At 36.3% G+C, this 16,557-nt stretch overlaps 1 protein-coding gene across 4 annotated transcripts in view; it reads right to left on the minus strand.

The window, feature by feature from the left end:
• AFG2A (AAA ATPase AFG2A) overlaps nucleotides 1–16,557 on the minus strand; it is a 362,101-nt gene that overhangs the window by 334,775 nt on the left and 10,769 nt on the right. For all 4 annotated transcript variants that reach the window (XM_086704270.1, XM_025921597.2, XM_086704271.1 and 1 more), the window contains exons 5-9: nucleotides 15,709–16,347; nucleotides 14,635–14,764; nucleotides 14,308–14,364; nucleotides 11,508–11,631; nucleotides 9,027–9,282 (exon numbers count right to left, since the gene is read on the minus strand). In XM_086704270.1, coding sequence (XP_086560396.1) covers nucleotides 9,027–9,282; nucleotides 11,508–11,631; nucleotides 14,308–14,364; nucleotides 14,635–14,764; nucleotides 15,709–16,347 — 1,206 coding nt within the window. The remainder of the gene's footprint in view (nucleotides 1–9,026; nucleotides 9,283–11,507; nucleotides 11,632–14,307; nucleotides 14,365–14,634; nucleotides 14,765–15,708; nucleotides 16,348–16,557) is intronic.

Genomic DNA, 16,557 nt, shown 5'->3' on the forward strand with positions numbered 1-16,557 from the left:
GCCCTAAGAAGAGAGGGCCCAGGGCTGCTTGTTCACTGGGGCAGCCCCAGCACCCAGTGCAGTGTATGGCTCAATAAATAAATAAATGAACGAACTCCAGTCACTCTAAGCGATTTCATTCATTTCAATGGCTTCAGTCACCATCTAATTGCTGACAACTCCCAAATCTAACCAAGGCTCTCTTCATCTCCAAAACCTACAATTCAAATCCTGCACCTCAGACAATGTAAATATAACAAAGGATGGAGGACCCAGTGAGCAGGAGATGATATCACAATAGTCCAGATAAGAGCAATGGAAACAGCTGTTTTTTTTTTTTTTTTTAAAGCTCAAATTCTGAATAAATTTTGAAAATCAAGCTTACAGGATCTGACAAAGAAAGAGTAAAATAAATAAATAATAACTCTTAGAAATATCTTATTTAGATAGACTTATTTTACTTTTGTGATTGCTTTAATTAGGAAGAAAAACTTTCCTCAAGTTTCCTACTTTTATACTCTTGGCAAGACAATTAAGAAAACTTTCCACTAGTGAAGTATTTGGTATACATCACTGAGAATTTAAATAGAATAAAAACTACCACCTGTTTTTCTGAAACAAACCATTCAGCTCCAGTCCTTTCAAATAAAAAGCAAAAGTAATATTAAGATATTCAATTCACTGACCAACAACAAAAAAATCCATCTTTTATATAAAATCCAAAGTATTTATGCAGTAGTTTTTCCCAGCATCACAAGTAAAACTATCATTACATATCAGAATTACAAAACATAAGAGAAAATTCATTGTTTCATGAGATTTTGTACTGCATAATTACTGCTTATTTATCCAGCTACAATAATAAAGACATGATCCATTACAAACTGCATTAATGATAACGATAATTGTAATATACAGTACATCGACTTAATTTTGTTGCTCTACTACTGGCCTGCAGCAGACTCACACGCTGGGCAGGGAGGGGAGGGAAGAGATTGTGACTCTGCCTATGTATGATATGAAAGCTCCCAAATTCAGCAAGGAAATCTGGCAGGGAGGGGACCCAAAACAAGCTCTAACACACTATCTCCAGTTTACATTTTTTTTTTTTTAATGTTTATTTATTTTGAGAGAGAGACACAAAGCATGAGCAGGGAGGGGCAGAGAGAGAGGGAGACACAGAATCTGAAACAAGCTCCAGGCTCTGAGCTGTCAGCACAGAGCTGCTCGAACCCACGAACCATGAGATCATGACCTGAGCTGAAGTAGGATGCTTAACTAACTGAGCCTCCCAGGCGCCCCTCTAGTTTACATTTCTTATTGATGGGCAAGACATTTACTGATCCACATTCAGGAAAAACTACTTCTCTTTCAAGGTAAAGGATTCTGCCAGATTTCCCTAACATCTCTTGTATTAGGATAACCAAGAATATTTCATAAAACACCAGTATTGCTAAAACCCAAATAATCTTCTCTCAGAGAAATGCACACACACAAAATATGAGTTTTTTTTTTTAAAAAGAGAGAAAGCAACACTTAACCAAGGGTCTGTAAAATCATAACTACGGCAGCCAGACCACATTTTTAAACCTCATAAGAACACTTAAAAAAAATATATCCTGGTTAGCAGGTGAGAAAACAATTCAAGAAATTAAGTGGGTAGTGTAGCATCTGAATCTACAACTCACCACAAGCTTTCCACAAAACCCTATTAGCTCCCTGGACTTTATTTAAAACTACTAAATTTTTGCACAATCAATATTTTTATTCTAACTTAGACAACAACATTGGCAGAACTCAAAAAATGGTGGAAAAATTGAGAAAAATCCTTTTATAAGAGCTGGACTGTTACATACTTGGTGCGTAGCAGATCCTCCATAAATTGCTGTTGAAATAAGCTAGTGAAGGGTAGGAGAGGAGAGTAATAGATATAAGTATCTCAGAACTCTGGTACAAGACAGATAAAATTTTCCATCTCAAAAAAAGTTATGTTATAGTAATTAGACTCAGTGTTATTACTAGACCTACTTAAGTGTAATAATGACAAAATCATTGTTTAAATAAGAGTTTTAATTCTTCCTGTGATATTATCTTATCAAGGCCCAAATATTTGGTATGAACATGTTGAAATGATATGTAATCAACATGGATGCTAAAGATAAATTCTTAGAATGTGAAGCAAGTACTTCCTTTCACTGTAAACAAAACGACTGAGTTCACTTCTTGAAGAAATCAAGCTCTATTTATATTCACTCTCCTGAAATGGCACAGGCAGCCATAGAAGGACAAGTTTATAATAAATCCCTATATTTGGAAAACATTGTTGCTAAGCATCTTCTAACATTCAGCAGAGTTTATATAATTCATGTCTCTGCTACACAATTAACATTTCATGTTTTCCAAAAAAGTGTGGTATGCTGATCTATGTTGTTAATTTAAAACATTATAAATTTTGAGGGAATTAATAAAAGGCTAATGCAACTAATTAATTAGAAAGGCAGCCTAATCCTAGAAAGAATACAAACATAGACATTAAATGTCAGGATGTGTCAGAGTGGAGCTTGTAAACAACTTGTCCACTTGAGATAAAACATTTCAAAATGCAGCTGCTCTTTGCTTAAAAAGGTGAGCTACAAAACATTAGGCTTTTGGACAAGTCACAACATATCAAACCACACTCTAGCTCAAAAATTAATTATAAAAAATATATATAACATTTGAAAATAAGTTTCACACCCAGTCCTCAACATTAAACATTATATCTGCTCAGATAAAAGATTGAAGTGTTGAAAGCAACACTACTGTAGTATTTCCAACTTTCATATTCATTATGAAGACAAAGTTAAAAGATATAGAAAATATTTAATAACACTGGAATAAAAGATTAGAACAATTGAGATAAACATATTTTAGAAGATGTAGTATCACTCTTACAAACTATAGAATAGCTTATAAACCTATCCTCTGGAAAAGTATGCACATCTCTATATTCTATAGGGACTTAGATCTTTTGTATTAACATCCCACAAACAATAACCTTTAGATTACAAAAACAATGGGAAACATAATCCACTTAGGTTATATGAAATTCTGAAACGTTTCAATGTATGCTATTATTAGACATATGTGCACCACTCTTTGTTCAAATTGGCAAGGATTCCCTGACTAGAAGGCAGTCCAGGAAGAAGGAAAACCATCAGACAGCCAATGCACAAAAAAACGCAAATACACAGGTCCACAAATCTTAAGCAAGCAAACATTCTAGGAAAAACATATGTATTTTTATTTGTATTCTTAACTGTTAATTCTTAACTGTTTCCTTATTTGTCACTTTTCTATCTTTCAGAATTGTCATTTTTAAGTTTTATTCAGAACCATTATACATACCTACAAGACAAATTTGGACACTTATTTTCTCCTAGAGTGAGAGTTATTGATACAGTTTGGAACAGTACGTTACTATCATATAAAAACTGTGGGAAAAATCCAACACCATCAGAGGTAGTCAGAGATCTACAGTCTCTAAATTTATCCAGTTATTTAACCAGTTACAGAGAATCTCAAAAAGTCGGAGAGTTGGTGGATTAAGATCAGTGCTTCTCAAATGGCAGCCCTTGGACTCACAGCAATGATATCACCTACAACTTGATAGAAATGCAATTTCTTGGGTCCCACCTGGACCTAATGAACTAGTAGGATAGGGCCCAGAAGTGTGTTTTAACAAGCTCTACATATGATTCTTACACAGGTTTAAACTGGAGAACCACTGGCCTAAATGATTCAGAATACTCGCTCACAGGCAACTACAAAACTGGCTGCTTCAAAATCAGTTGGGAAACAAAAATACTGGCTCCAGTTCTCTACTTCCCTTAATTAAATATGGAGAGGGAATGTGTGTGTGTAGCTCCCCAGGTGAACCTGATGCATAATGAGGCTTAAGAACCAATGTCCTAAGTCAGCGGCTTTTAAAATGTAGTCCCCAGACCACCAGCATCAGCTGGGAACTTGTGAGATTCACAGGCACTGGCCAGGACTGAATCAGAAACTCTGGGAGTGGGGCACACCCACCAAGGTTTTACTAAGTTCTCCAAGTGATTTTGATATATAATAAAATCTGAGAACCTCTGCTCCAAGTGATCCATCCTGAAGTGGGGACATATGAAATGTATATGGATTTCATGGAAAAGAATACATAATAGAAAGAGACAAAATTAACTATGTACTCATGAATACATCTCCTGGAGCTAGACTCTCTCACTGTTCTCACAAATCTGGAAGTTAAAGTGCCTTACTTCCCAGCTATGCCAGTGGACATTCTCAAGCTGTCCACTTAAGCACAGTACAACTGGTGAATAATGAAAATGCCTCCTGAAAAGCACAGGTTTTAAATAAAATATAAAGTCCATAGCCAGAGCCACAGCTAAGAAAGCTTGTCAGTGGGAAGTCAAAAATGGACTGGAATTTTCAAGAAAATAGCAGCAGTTATTTAAGGATTCACAGAACACTTTGTTTACTGCTACTTATAAAGGTAGCAATAACCACATGGAGTTGTTTCCTCAGCACAGACAGGGATTTCTGAAGACAATAGAGGAGATGGGGAGATGAATCTCACAGGTGTTTAAAAACAAAACTGATTCAACTCTCAGGTTAATAAACATTTTTATTACTCAAGGGGAATGGGGTGGTAATTAACTCTCATTAAGTCTCCCAGCTTTCACATACTCTTATCAGATCAAATACTTACTAAGCACTTACTATGTACCAGCAATTATTAACACTACCTCCAAATATTAAGGTATTATCTTGATTCTTTTTTAAAAAAAACGGTGATTCTAGGGGGTCCCTGGATAGCTCAGTCGGTTGGGCATCTGACTTCAGCTCAGGTCAAAATCTCACAGTTCATGGGTTTGAGCCCCAGGTGAGGCTCTGTGCTGACAGCTCAGAGCCTGGAGCCTGCTTCAAATTCTGTGTCTCGCTCTCTCTCTGCCCCTCTCCCACTCATGCTCTGTCCCTCTCTCTCTCTCTCAAAAATAAACATTAAATAATTTTTTTTAAATAAAAAGTGATTCTAACTTTGTGTATAATTCTTTTTTTTAATTTTTTTTTAACCTGTATTTATTTTTGAGAGAGAGAGAGAGAGAGAGAGAGAGAGAGAGAGAGAGAGCATGAAAAGGAGAGGGAGGCACAGAATCCAAAGCAGGCTCCAGGCTCTGAAGTGCCAGCACAGAGCCTGACGCGGGGCTTGAACTCACAAATTGCGAGATCATGACCTGAGCCAAAGTCGGTCCCTTAACTGACTGAGCCACCTGGTTGCCCCACTTTGTGTATAATTCTAAGGTCAATGTAATGATTGCAACTGCTTCTATTTGCCCAAGGAAACTACATGTTTGAAAAAAAAAAAAAAAGTTCAAACTTCCCTAGGTAGTAGTCATTTTAAAAGACTGAAACCCATTCAAATTATTTTCTAATAACCTCTAAATTTAGGTAGGAGACAACATTAAGTGTTCAATTCTTTTTATTTATAACTAAGTAGTTCAAATTTACCATACAGCTGGGTTTATTCTTCCTATGCTCAATATACACATTGTAATATATGGGAATACCCCTGGGTGTTCAATATGTGGGATACATTTATGCCTATTCTATAGCACTTGGAGTATAATTCTACTATTTTTAACGCTGAGTTTTAGAGCTGTTTTATCTTTCCTTCTGAGTTGTACTATTAGCCAAATTTATAATTTACTCATGCCAAATCCATAGTCAGAAATTATAAAATTGTTTCAATGAGGGGCGCCTGGGTGGCGCAGTCGGTTAAGCATCCGACTTCAGCCAGGTCACGATCTCGCGGTCCGTGAGTTCGAGCCCCGCGTCGGGCTCTGGGCTGATGGCTCAGAGCCTGGAGCCTGTTTCCGGTTCTGTGTCTCCCTCTCTCTCTGCCCCTCCCCCGTTCATGCTCTGTCTCTCTCTGTCCCAAAAATAAATAAACGTTGAAAAAAAAAAAAAATTAAAAAAAAAAATAAAAAAAAATAAAATTGTTTCAATGAGAAAATACAGTTAACTTCACAACTGACCTTAGTCTGCTTTGTGTCATTATTTCTAAGAACACCATAGGAGAAAGCCCCAACTAATCACTTAAGTTTCAGTTATTCAGACAAACAGGTACAAAAGAGAAGACAATAAAGGGCAGAAAGGCCAGACAGATGTATGAAGAAAGTAGTTAATGAGGCCAGGCCATATTTAGTGAGTAACTTGGTTATTTCTTTATTATTTTCCCCCTTCCTTTTTCTAATCCTTCCTATCCTTTCGTTGGTCCACCCCCCCCGCCCCATTTCTTTGTTTTCCCTTTTACCTAGGGGATGTCATATTTACAAGGGCACTTAGATACCATCTACCACAATCCCCTCAATCTACAAATGGGGAAAACTAAGACTCAGATAAGGCAAAGAACTTGACCAAAGTCTGTCCAACCCTCAAAATCCATTTTCTACTATATCCCCTGTCTCTTTAGAAAAACGCGTTGCAAAAACATTCTAGTACACTGTTCTTAAACCTTATTCTGCTAGGTAAGGAATGATGCTACGTAACACAACATACACTAGTATTTAAGGCAGTATACACAAAACCACATATTTTCCCTACACTCTAATTATAATGCTAATCTTTTAATTTTTTTTTTTTTTTAACGTTTATTTATTTTTGAGACAGAGAGAGACAGATCATGAACAGGGGAGGGGCAGAGAGAGAGGGAGACACAGAATCGGAAGCAGGCCCCAGGCTCTGAGCCATCAGCACAGAGCCCGACGCGGGGCTCGAACTCACAGACCGCAAGATCGTGACCTGAGCTGAAGTCGGACGCTTAACCGACTGAGCCACCCAGGCGCCCCTATAATGCTAATCTTTTAAAAATTACTTTCTCATAAACCAATTCATTGCTAGATTGGAGGGAAAAAGACAAATTCAATACTTACAATTTGAAATTACTATTAAGTCACATTAACATAAGTTAATATTTATTTACTGTTTGTATGTACCACATATGTCCCACATACATACATACATACATACATATGTACATAACTTCAGGTTGGAGGCCCCTCTCCATCCCACCTTCTGACCCTTTCACAACTTTTTAATTTAAATGTATGAAACCTACATTTCATTTAAATGTAACGTCAGAACTCTCAAATCTTCTTGTCATTTTCCTGAAGTTCTTGGGGGTACCACACAGCCTACAAAAGCAGATGGTCCTATTTACATCTGTATGTATGTAAATTACATTATCACAATTCCCTTTAATGTCTCAGGACACAACTTAATTTCTGGACTATTCTAACTTGTGAAATTAAAACTTAAATCATATAACCACAGCATTCCTTTCCCCACAGGAGAAGTTACTACATTCTCCAAAGTTTTAGGAGTACATATACCACTGTGTTAAGTAGTTGTTCACAAATCCCTTTCCTTTATCATATTGTGTGTTTCTGGACAGCAAGAATCCCAGAACCTTCTAGAATGCATGAATGTATTAGAAAGTCAAAAAAAATGCTTGATAAAAGATACTGAAGAATGAATCCTCGTCGAGATGGGAAAGTCCAAAGCAATGCCTACATAGTAATTCAGACTCTTCATTATAACCTAATAGAATAAAGGAAGCAAAGTTATCCACACTGACACTTCTGCTTCTTGATCACTAGGGAATTCACTTCCATGACTACACCCACCATTTCTTGTGAAGCACAAGAAACTAGATAGAAAGGGATCTGTCCTAGACCATAATGTACCAAAAGAATGTTTAGTCTCCCCCAGTTGTGCATCCTCTATCATGGAAATTGTGACAATGATCAAATAGAATAAAAGCTGATTTTCTCCACCAAAAGTAAGATATTCAAGGACCCCTAAAAATCTCTTCCAAGTTTTCTTTTCCAACCTGTTTTGTTCTATATTCTCTTCCCTGAAATATTGAGCAAGATTAGAAAGATAAAAGGACTAATGGAAGGGTCTTAAAAGCCTAATACCTTAGATGTAAGTGTGAATCAATAATGTGAAAGTAAAAGTTACCATATTTCTATACTAAAACTCTAAAGTTCCAACTAAAAATTTAATTTCTTTCATTAGTATGTAAACGGGCTAAACTTTCTTTAAAACACCTTTTGAAAACGTTGGATCAGTCACAACCTGGAATCAGAGAGTACAACAAATGAAAAAATTCCTTCTAAAGTATAAAAGGATTTAGAAAACATATGCCCGCACAAGAAATGGGAATAAATTTAAGGAACCTAAGATTACTGGCACACCAGAGATGCCTTGAGGTATATGCCCAGCTTTTCGAGGTTACCAGAAAATAAACACAACCTCTTGAGACCAAAAAATAAACAAACAAAAGCAATAAAAAACTATTACATATTTTCTCAATATATTCTTATTTCAATACCTTATAAAAACTGCCCTGATTTGAATATTTTTCATAGTTAAAATTACTCTGAAAAATTACACAAATGTCAAAAGGTATTAAGGGCTTTCCAAGTAAATACAGTTATGCTATGGTAAAGTTCTTAGAGTCAAAGACTCAACTGATTAATAACAGCCCTTATACATTTTCAGACTTAAATAACACCATCACATACTCTGAGGCACAGAATTCCAGGTTTTGCTAAGTACTTTTTTGGCAATTCAAGAAATACAAAGCTTCACCATAAGGAAAATTTTGATCCTCCTGTAGGCACTTCTCCCTAATTTTCACAGCACAATATCAATAAATATTGTCATCATCAAAACTGCCATTAATGCATCTGATACTGTGTGTGTGTACATGTGTACTTAGGAAAAGTATAAAAGGATGTAGGCTGTAATAGTGGTTACCTTTAGAAGATTAAGCATGATTTTTATTTGTTTTCAACAGTTTTCTGACGTATCTAGTTTTCAATATATATATAATTAGAAATGATTACCTATTTCCATTAAGATATATGACATAAATTATCAGCATGTAAATAAACCAGCTTTATGAAGCCCGTCAATACAGACTCACAGTAGCAAAGCACACTCACCTGCTTCATTACACAAAGCTTTCAAGTCTGCTCCAACGTACCCATGAGCACTATTTGCCAGCTGTAGCAGCTCAGCTTCAGTGAGCAAATGGGGTACAGTTCGAAGAAGTTTCTGGAGGATATCTAGCCGATCCTCAGCATTAGGAACTCCAATCTCAATCTCTTTATCAAATCGTCCAGGTCTTCGAAGTGCAGCATCTAAGGCATGAGGGCGATTTGTGGCCCCAAGGACCAACACTTGTCCTTCACTTCCTTCCTAACAAAATGAGAATAAATATCATTACTTTTAAAAGTAATAAACATATTGGCACTGGCTCTGTAGATCAGATGAATCTAACTGTCCAGGCTGCTAAGTCCTACCCGTTATACTTTTATTACTCATCCCATATCTTCCTAAGTTCAGCCTAAATACTCCCTCACCTAGAAAGTTTTCCAATAATTACCTTTCCAACTATAGTAAGTGATGTCTCTCCCATTTTTAGCATCTAAACTTCACCATCTTCATGAATGGAGGGGCAGGGAGAGAGTGAAACAGAATCCAAAGCAGGCTCCAGACTCTGAGCTGCCAGCACAGAGCCCAACACAGGGCTCAAACCTATGAACCATGAGATCATAACTGACCCGATGTCAGATGTTTAACCAACTGAGCCACCCAGGTGCCCCAGGAATGAAATTTAAAACAACAAATTATAAAAAACTAACATAATGATCAGCCACCTGTGAGATTATCCAACACTCTATTCTGATGATACAGTGTAATACAAGTTTAACTGAAACGTGATTGAAAGTAAGAAAACTCAACCTGTTCAATTGTACTGGATGTGCCAACAGAAAATGCATGGATTACAATAAAATCTATGAATTACAAATCTAGAAGATAAATACAGGCCCTTAAGCATTTTCACACTAAAACATCAGTGTCAGATGCTTCCAGTCCTGCCCATAGACAAGAACACCAGTTCAGAGTAGACTTACCCTAGCAGCAGAGAAAGCAGAATGACATAGTAATTAAGACCCTCCAACACAAAGCCTTCCATCCGATTTTATACTTCCCAAAAACTCTTCTAATTATAATACAGCTCTCCATACATATTTGTCTTCAAGATGAAAAGATTCAACCATAAACAAAGATATCTGGTTGGCTTAATGATGATATTCTTATTAGAAATAGACAAAGAATTTTTCTTCATTCCTGCTTCTACATCTATGGATCTTCCTTTCACAAGCAGCACAGTCTTTATTAATTTGCAAGTATATGCCCTATCAGAGAATCTATAGATTCTATAGAATCTATCATGGGTAGCTTCTTTTTAAACCCTGCACAAACAGGGGCACCTGGGTGGCTCAGTTGGTTAAGCGTCTCTTGGTTTCGGTTCAGAACATGATCTCACAATCCGTGAGTTCAAGCCCCATGTCCAGCTCCACACTGAAAGCACAGAGCCCGCTTGGGGTTTTTCTCTCCCTCTCTCTGACCTCCCCAGCTTGCGCTCTCTCCCTCTCTCTCTCTTGCGCTCTCTCTCTCTTCAAAAATAAATAAACATAAAAAAAATTTTTTAATTAAAAAAATTTAAATGTTGCACATATTTTTCCATTATTCTTTATTTCCTTTCTACTGTCAAATTTAAAGCCCCAAAAGAATCAATTTGTACATGAGTATTCAAGACTTAATCATGAGATTTCTTAGTAAAATCCTCTAAAATATATCTAAATCTCCTTTACTGATTTTTGTTTCTGTTTTTTTATTTTATTAAAATAATTTTTTCAATGTTTATTTATTTTTTTTATTTTTTTTAACGTTTATTTATTTTTGAGACAGAGAGAGACAGAGCATGAATGGGGGAGGGTCAGAGAGAGAGGGAGACACAGAATCTGAAACAGGCTCCAGGCTCTGAGCCATCAGCACAGAGCCCGACGCGGGGCTGGAACTCATGGACCATGAGATCATGACCTGAGCCAAAGTCGGACACTCAACCAACTGAGCCACCCAGGCGCCCCTGTGTTTATTTATTTTTGAAAAAGAAAGACAGAGCATGAGTGGGGGCAGGGCAGAGACGGAGAGGGAGACAGAATACAAAACAGGCTCCAGGCTCTGAGCTGTCAGCACAAAGCCCAATGTAGGGCTTGAACACGTGACCAGTGAGATCATGACCTGAGCCAAAGTCACAGGCTTAACCGACTGAGCCACCCAGGCACCCCGCTTCCAGTTTTTAAGTTAATATCATTTATTATAAAAGAAATCCATCATTGTATATTATTTTATACGGTAAAAAATACAGTGCAGGTATACTATCCTAGAAGTTACTAAGATTTCTGCTGAAGAAAATTATTTTAGGGGTCTTTCCTCTAGTTTTTATGGCCAATATTTTTCCCTATCCTAGAATACCCCAAAACTCAGACATATTTGTTAGTTTTTGCTACCACATACATATTATTAAGAGGCAACCCTTTCCTACACAGAATCAATACTGGTGCTATACTTACTGAACCAATACCATCCATCAGTGTTAACAGTGATGCTACCACTCTTTTTTCCACTTCATTCTGAGCCCCTTCTCTTTTAGGACAAAGTGCATCCAGCTCATCAATAAAAATAATTGATGGGTGCCTGAAAAAAACAAGTAAAATGAATTCTTTAATATACATATGATTTTTAAATTTGATACAATCCATTCCAATTACAAAACTAAAAGGGAGTACTCTTAAATTCTTAACTGAAATGCACATGCAAAAGAATGAAACTTACACCATACACAAAAATAAATTCAAAAATGAATTAAAAACCTAAATGTGAGATGTGAAACCATAAAAACCCTAGGAGAGAGCACAGGCAGTAATTTCTCTGACATTGGCCAGAGAAGCATTTTTCTAGATACGTCTCCTAAGGCAAGGGGGAAAAAAAAAAAACCTATTGGGAATACATCAAAATAAAAAGCTTTTGCATAGCAAACTAAATAATTAACAAAACTAAAAGGCAATCCTACTAAATGGGAGAAGATACTTTCAATGACATATCCTATAAAGGGTTACTATCCAAAACATAAGAAGAACTGATATACCTCAACATCCAAAACACAAATAATCCAACTAAAAATGGGCAAAATACATGAACGTACATTTCTCCAAAGAAGGTATACAGATTGCCAACAGACACATAAAAGATGCTCAACATTACTTATCATGAGGAAAATGCAAATCAAAACTACAATGAGATATCACCTCCCACTGGTCAGACTGGCTAAAATAAAAAACACAAGAAACAACAAGCGTTGGTGTGGATGTGGAGAAAAAGGAACCCTCATGCCTTATGCTGGTGGGAATGCAAACTGGTGCAGTCACTGTGGAGGTTCCTCAAAAAGTTAAAAACAGAACTACCCTACAATCCAGCAATCACACTACTGGGTATTTACCAAAAAAATACAAAAATACTCATTCAAAGGTATGTATGCACCCCTATGTTTATAGTAGCATTATTTACAATAGCCAAATTATGGAAGTAGCCCAAGTGTCCATCAATAAATGAGTGGATAAAGAAGATGTGGTATTAATACACAATGGAATATTATTCAGCCATAAAAAGAATGAGATCTTGCCATTTGCAATGACATGGATGGAGCTACAAAATATAATACTAAGTAAAATAAGTCAGTAAGAGAAAGACAAATACCATATTATTTCACTTACCCTTGAATTTAAGAAACAAAACAAATGAGCAAGGAAAAAAAAATAGAGTGAGAGAGGGTGAGAAAGAGGGAGACAAGCTAAAAAACAGACTTTTAAATATAGAGAACAACTGATGATTACCAGAGGGATGGGTGAAATAGGTGATGGGGATTAAGGAGGACAATCGTCCTGATGAGCAATGGGTGATATATGGAATTGCTGAATCACTATATTGTACATCTGAAACTAATATAATACTGCAAACTATACTGGAATTAAAATAAAAAACTAAAAAAAGGAAATTTAATGCATCAAATTTAGGGCTTTAATTAATAATATTAAGACAAAGGCAATAGGATGAAAAACCTTAGATTAATTGTTCTAACACATCTGAACTCAATAAAAAGAAGACTATTGAGAATAGTCTACTACTCATGAGTCTATGCCCAAACAGAAGTTGACTGCTAATGCCCAATAAATTGTTATGATTGCAACAATTCAGAAGATGAGGCCAGAGATGTCCCTTGAAGCAGGTGTAAATTCCAAGGAATAGAAATTCCAATAAACACTAAAAAAAGTCGGGGGGGGGGGTGGTGCCTGGGGGCTCAGTCAGTTGAGCATCCAACTTCAGCTCAGGTCATGATCTCAAGGTTTGTGGGTTCAACCCCTGCATCAGGCTCTGTGCTGACAGCTCAGAGCCTGGAGCCTGCTTGGATTCTGTGTCTCCCTCACTCTCTGCCTCTCCCCGACTCGCAGTGTCTCTCTCAAAAATAAATAAACATTAAAAAAAGAAAGAAATTCCAAATGCTCACCCTCTCTTTTTTTTTTTTTTAGCCTATTAAAAAAAGAACTCTCAAGATGATGAGTTCTCCCATAAAACGACGTGAATTCTCTCACAATAGAAAGCTTCAACTTCCAGGAACATAACAACAAAAACATACTACATAATAAGGTACACCACTGGTTCTCAAATTTTTAGTATTGGGACAACCAACTACTTTTTTCATCTGCTGTCTCTGGGAAAAAAAACTTTAAATATGAAAGTTCCTTTGACAAGAGTAGAATTATGGTAAGTTAAAAACCAAAACAGTGGTAGAGACAGCCTTATTACAAATAACATTACATTAGACCATGTTATAGACCACACTCTTACACTCATTGCAATGCAATAGGTAGCCTAAACTGAGGAATAATCAAAGCGAACTGTTTCTAAAGAGCAACATATTTGTCTCTTTGAAGCAAACTATAATAAAAAAAAATTAAGCATAAAGGGCTACTATGATACAATCTACTAAGGCAACTAGATAAACTGGATATGCCTAAGTACTCTAGATATTCTAAAGAAAGAAAATCATACATTTATATGCTCAAGCAAAATCACCTGACCTACCATCTGTTTTAATTCTCCTACTTTATGTAATTCAGTAACTCACTTATCAAACTTTCAAGGCAATATTAGATAAAAATACATTAAATACAACTTCATTAGATTTACAATCATTGCTAGTGCTATCGGTATTATTTTTGTACTGTTCTTTCATGTTTCATATAGTGTTAGTAAGTGTACTTTGATTACAATATCCTTGACTACTAATTACAAACATCTAAATGTAAAGAATACCGTAGAGTGGCTTCAGCAAATATCTGACGTAGCCTTGCTTCTGTCTCCCCATAGAATCTGTAACAAATAAAATACATTTAAGGACCAACTTTTAGTGTTTTTAAAGTTTCGTCTTTAAAAGTTCATCTGACTTTTCAAATATTTCCAGAATACTTAAAACTACTTTCAAAAATTATTTTCAAAACTTAATTTTTATACACAATTAAAAGCAAATTTAAAGTATTTCAACATATGAATATCCAGAGGGAATGCTATGCAGTCATTTTTTTGAAACACATTTAAGAAGTATTTAATAAAACTCTTTATTCTATTGAATTATGCACCTACTTGCTTATAATTTCAGGACCATTAATTACAGAAACATAGGCTCCGACTTCATTAGCAACAGCCCTAGCAATCATGGTCTTCCCAGTACCTGGAGGGCCATAGAGTAACACTCCTCTAGGTGGAGGAATTCCTAGAAGAAAAAGAAGACTGTATTGAACATTACTAGGTTTCTTGTGTTATCATATGATTGCAAACATGAGTTGTAAATTTACCTTGTATCACAAAACTAAAGTAAGAGTCAGACCTTCTGACCCTGCCCCTTCCCCTCAAAATGTACTAACTGGCCCAAACACTGATCTCCAGAAATGATTTTTTCTCTCTCAGTAGACCCAACCAGGCCAGGCACACTGGTGAAAAACTGGCTGGACGTCCACAAAATTGCTATGTCCCATCCCACACAGCACAGTTCAATAATCAGAACACAAAGCTCAGATAAGAACAAGGACATCCAAAACAAGCCATCAATCTTAATTTTCATCCAACTAGCCAACTTAGACTATATAAAGATTACTAGCAAAGTGTCGATCCAAGGGTTCATTCCATATTTATATATAGACTCATGAAAAAGGAAAAGGCAGAGAAAGAGATGGTAGGCATCAAATACATGCAGAGGATCTGGGCAATTACCATACAGAGGAATCCCTGAGTTTCCTAGGAGCCAATCACTCCCTTAACCACTTGCTTAAATGCAAATAGATCTGCACACAGCTACATTTCCTAACAAAGAAATTTTACCCAACATATTTGAATGTTTGGTTTACTTCTTTGGTCATTGCAGCTCATCTAGAATGACAAGATACCAATTCTAGATCAAATACAAACAATTGTGGAAGTATGCAATTAGAAGATACAAGGCTGCAGCTAACTCACATTACAATCTAAAGAGATAAAGCATGAAAAAAAGCTCACAGTTTAACCGGCATCTCCCAAAGCAACTCACACCTCCTACCATACCTACTACTCAGGAAAAAAAAAACAAGAAAAGAAAGTGAACAATTATTTAAATAGAATGAGCCAACTGCTTTTTAGTTCGAATTTAATACTTCTGGGTGCAATACACTGAAGGAATCATACCGTAACTCTTGAAAAGTTCAGGCTGCTTGAGAGGCAATTCAATTATTTCTCTAATTGTTTTCAGCTGACTATTTAAGCCTCCTATCATGTCGTAAGTTACTTTGAATTGGTTGTCTTGCTCTTCTGAATTTGTACAAATCTTTGTAAAATTCACTCTCGTTGTTGAAGAAATAAAATAAAAAGTATCAGTGTTGTGCTTTGTTCCCACATAGGCTGACTTTAGCAATCTCTCTTCATTAACAAGTTGCTCATTTCCTCCTTTGGCCAATTCAAAACTACATTTAAGTCCTGTGATCTCTGCTAGTTCAAGTCCACTGTTGTCCCTAGGAATCTGTGTAACATCTGAAAAAATGTCACTAGCTTCATTTATCATTCTGTCATCTACTGGTTTGCAAGGAGTACTGCTTGATGTTGGATCCCGAGGCTCTTCCAGATCTAACTGGCTCAGCTGTAAGGCTACATCCAGGGTACTGGTGTCTATGTTGGACTGTTCACAGGCCATTCCTTGAGCATCAGTGTCATTCTGAGGCCTTCTCAATATCATGCCATCTGTCCCTTTCACTCTCAACACTTGCAACTTGCATGGTCGTCCATAGAATGTACAATACAAAAAGTTGCCTGGTAAAACAATCTTGCCATCTAGAAAATAATTTTTTAAAAATATATGTTAGCATAACTTTTACCCATTTAATGTTTAAATAGCAATTTATTCCATCTATTAATAAAACTACTGAAAGAGTAATCATATTAATAATTGCCATAAAAAAGAGACAACTTAATATTCCCATTTGATAGAGCACTATCTAGAGACAGAAGGACAAGATAACTCTTTACAATCTTCCACACTCA

This window comes from Puma concolor, chromosome B1 (genome assembly GCF_028749965.1).
Source record: "Puma concolor isolate L17-30 chromosome B1, mPumCon1.1.hap2, whole genome shotgun sequence".
Lineage (NCBI taxonomy): Eukaryota > Metazoa > Chordata > Mammalia > Carnivora > Felidae > Puma > Puma concolor.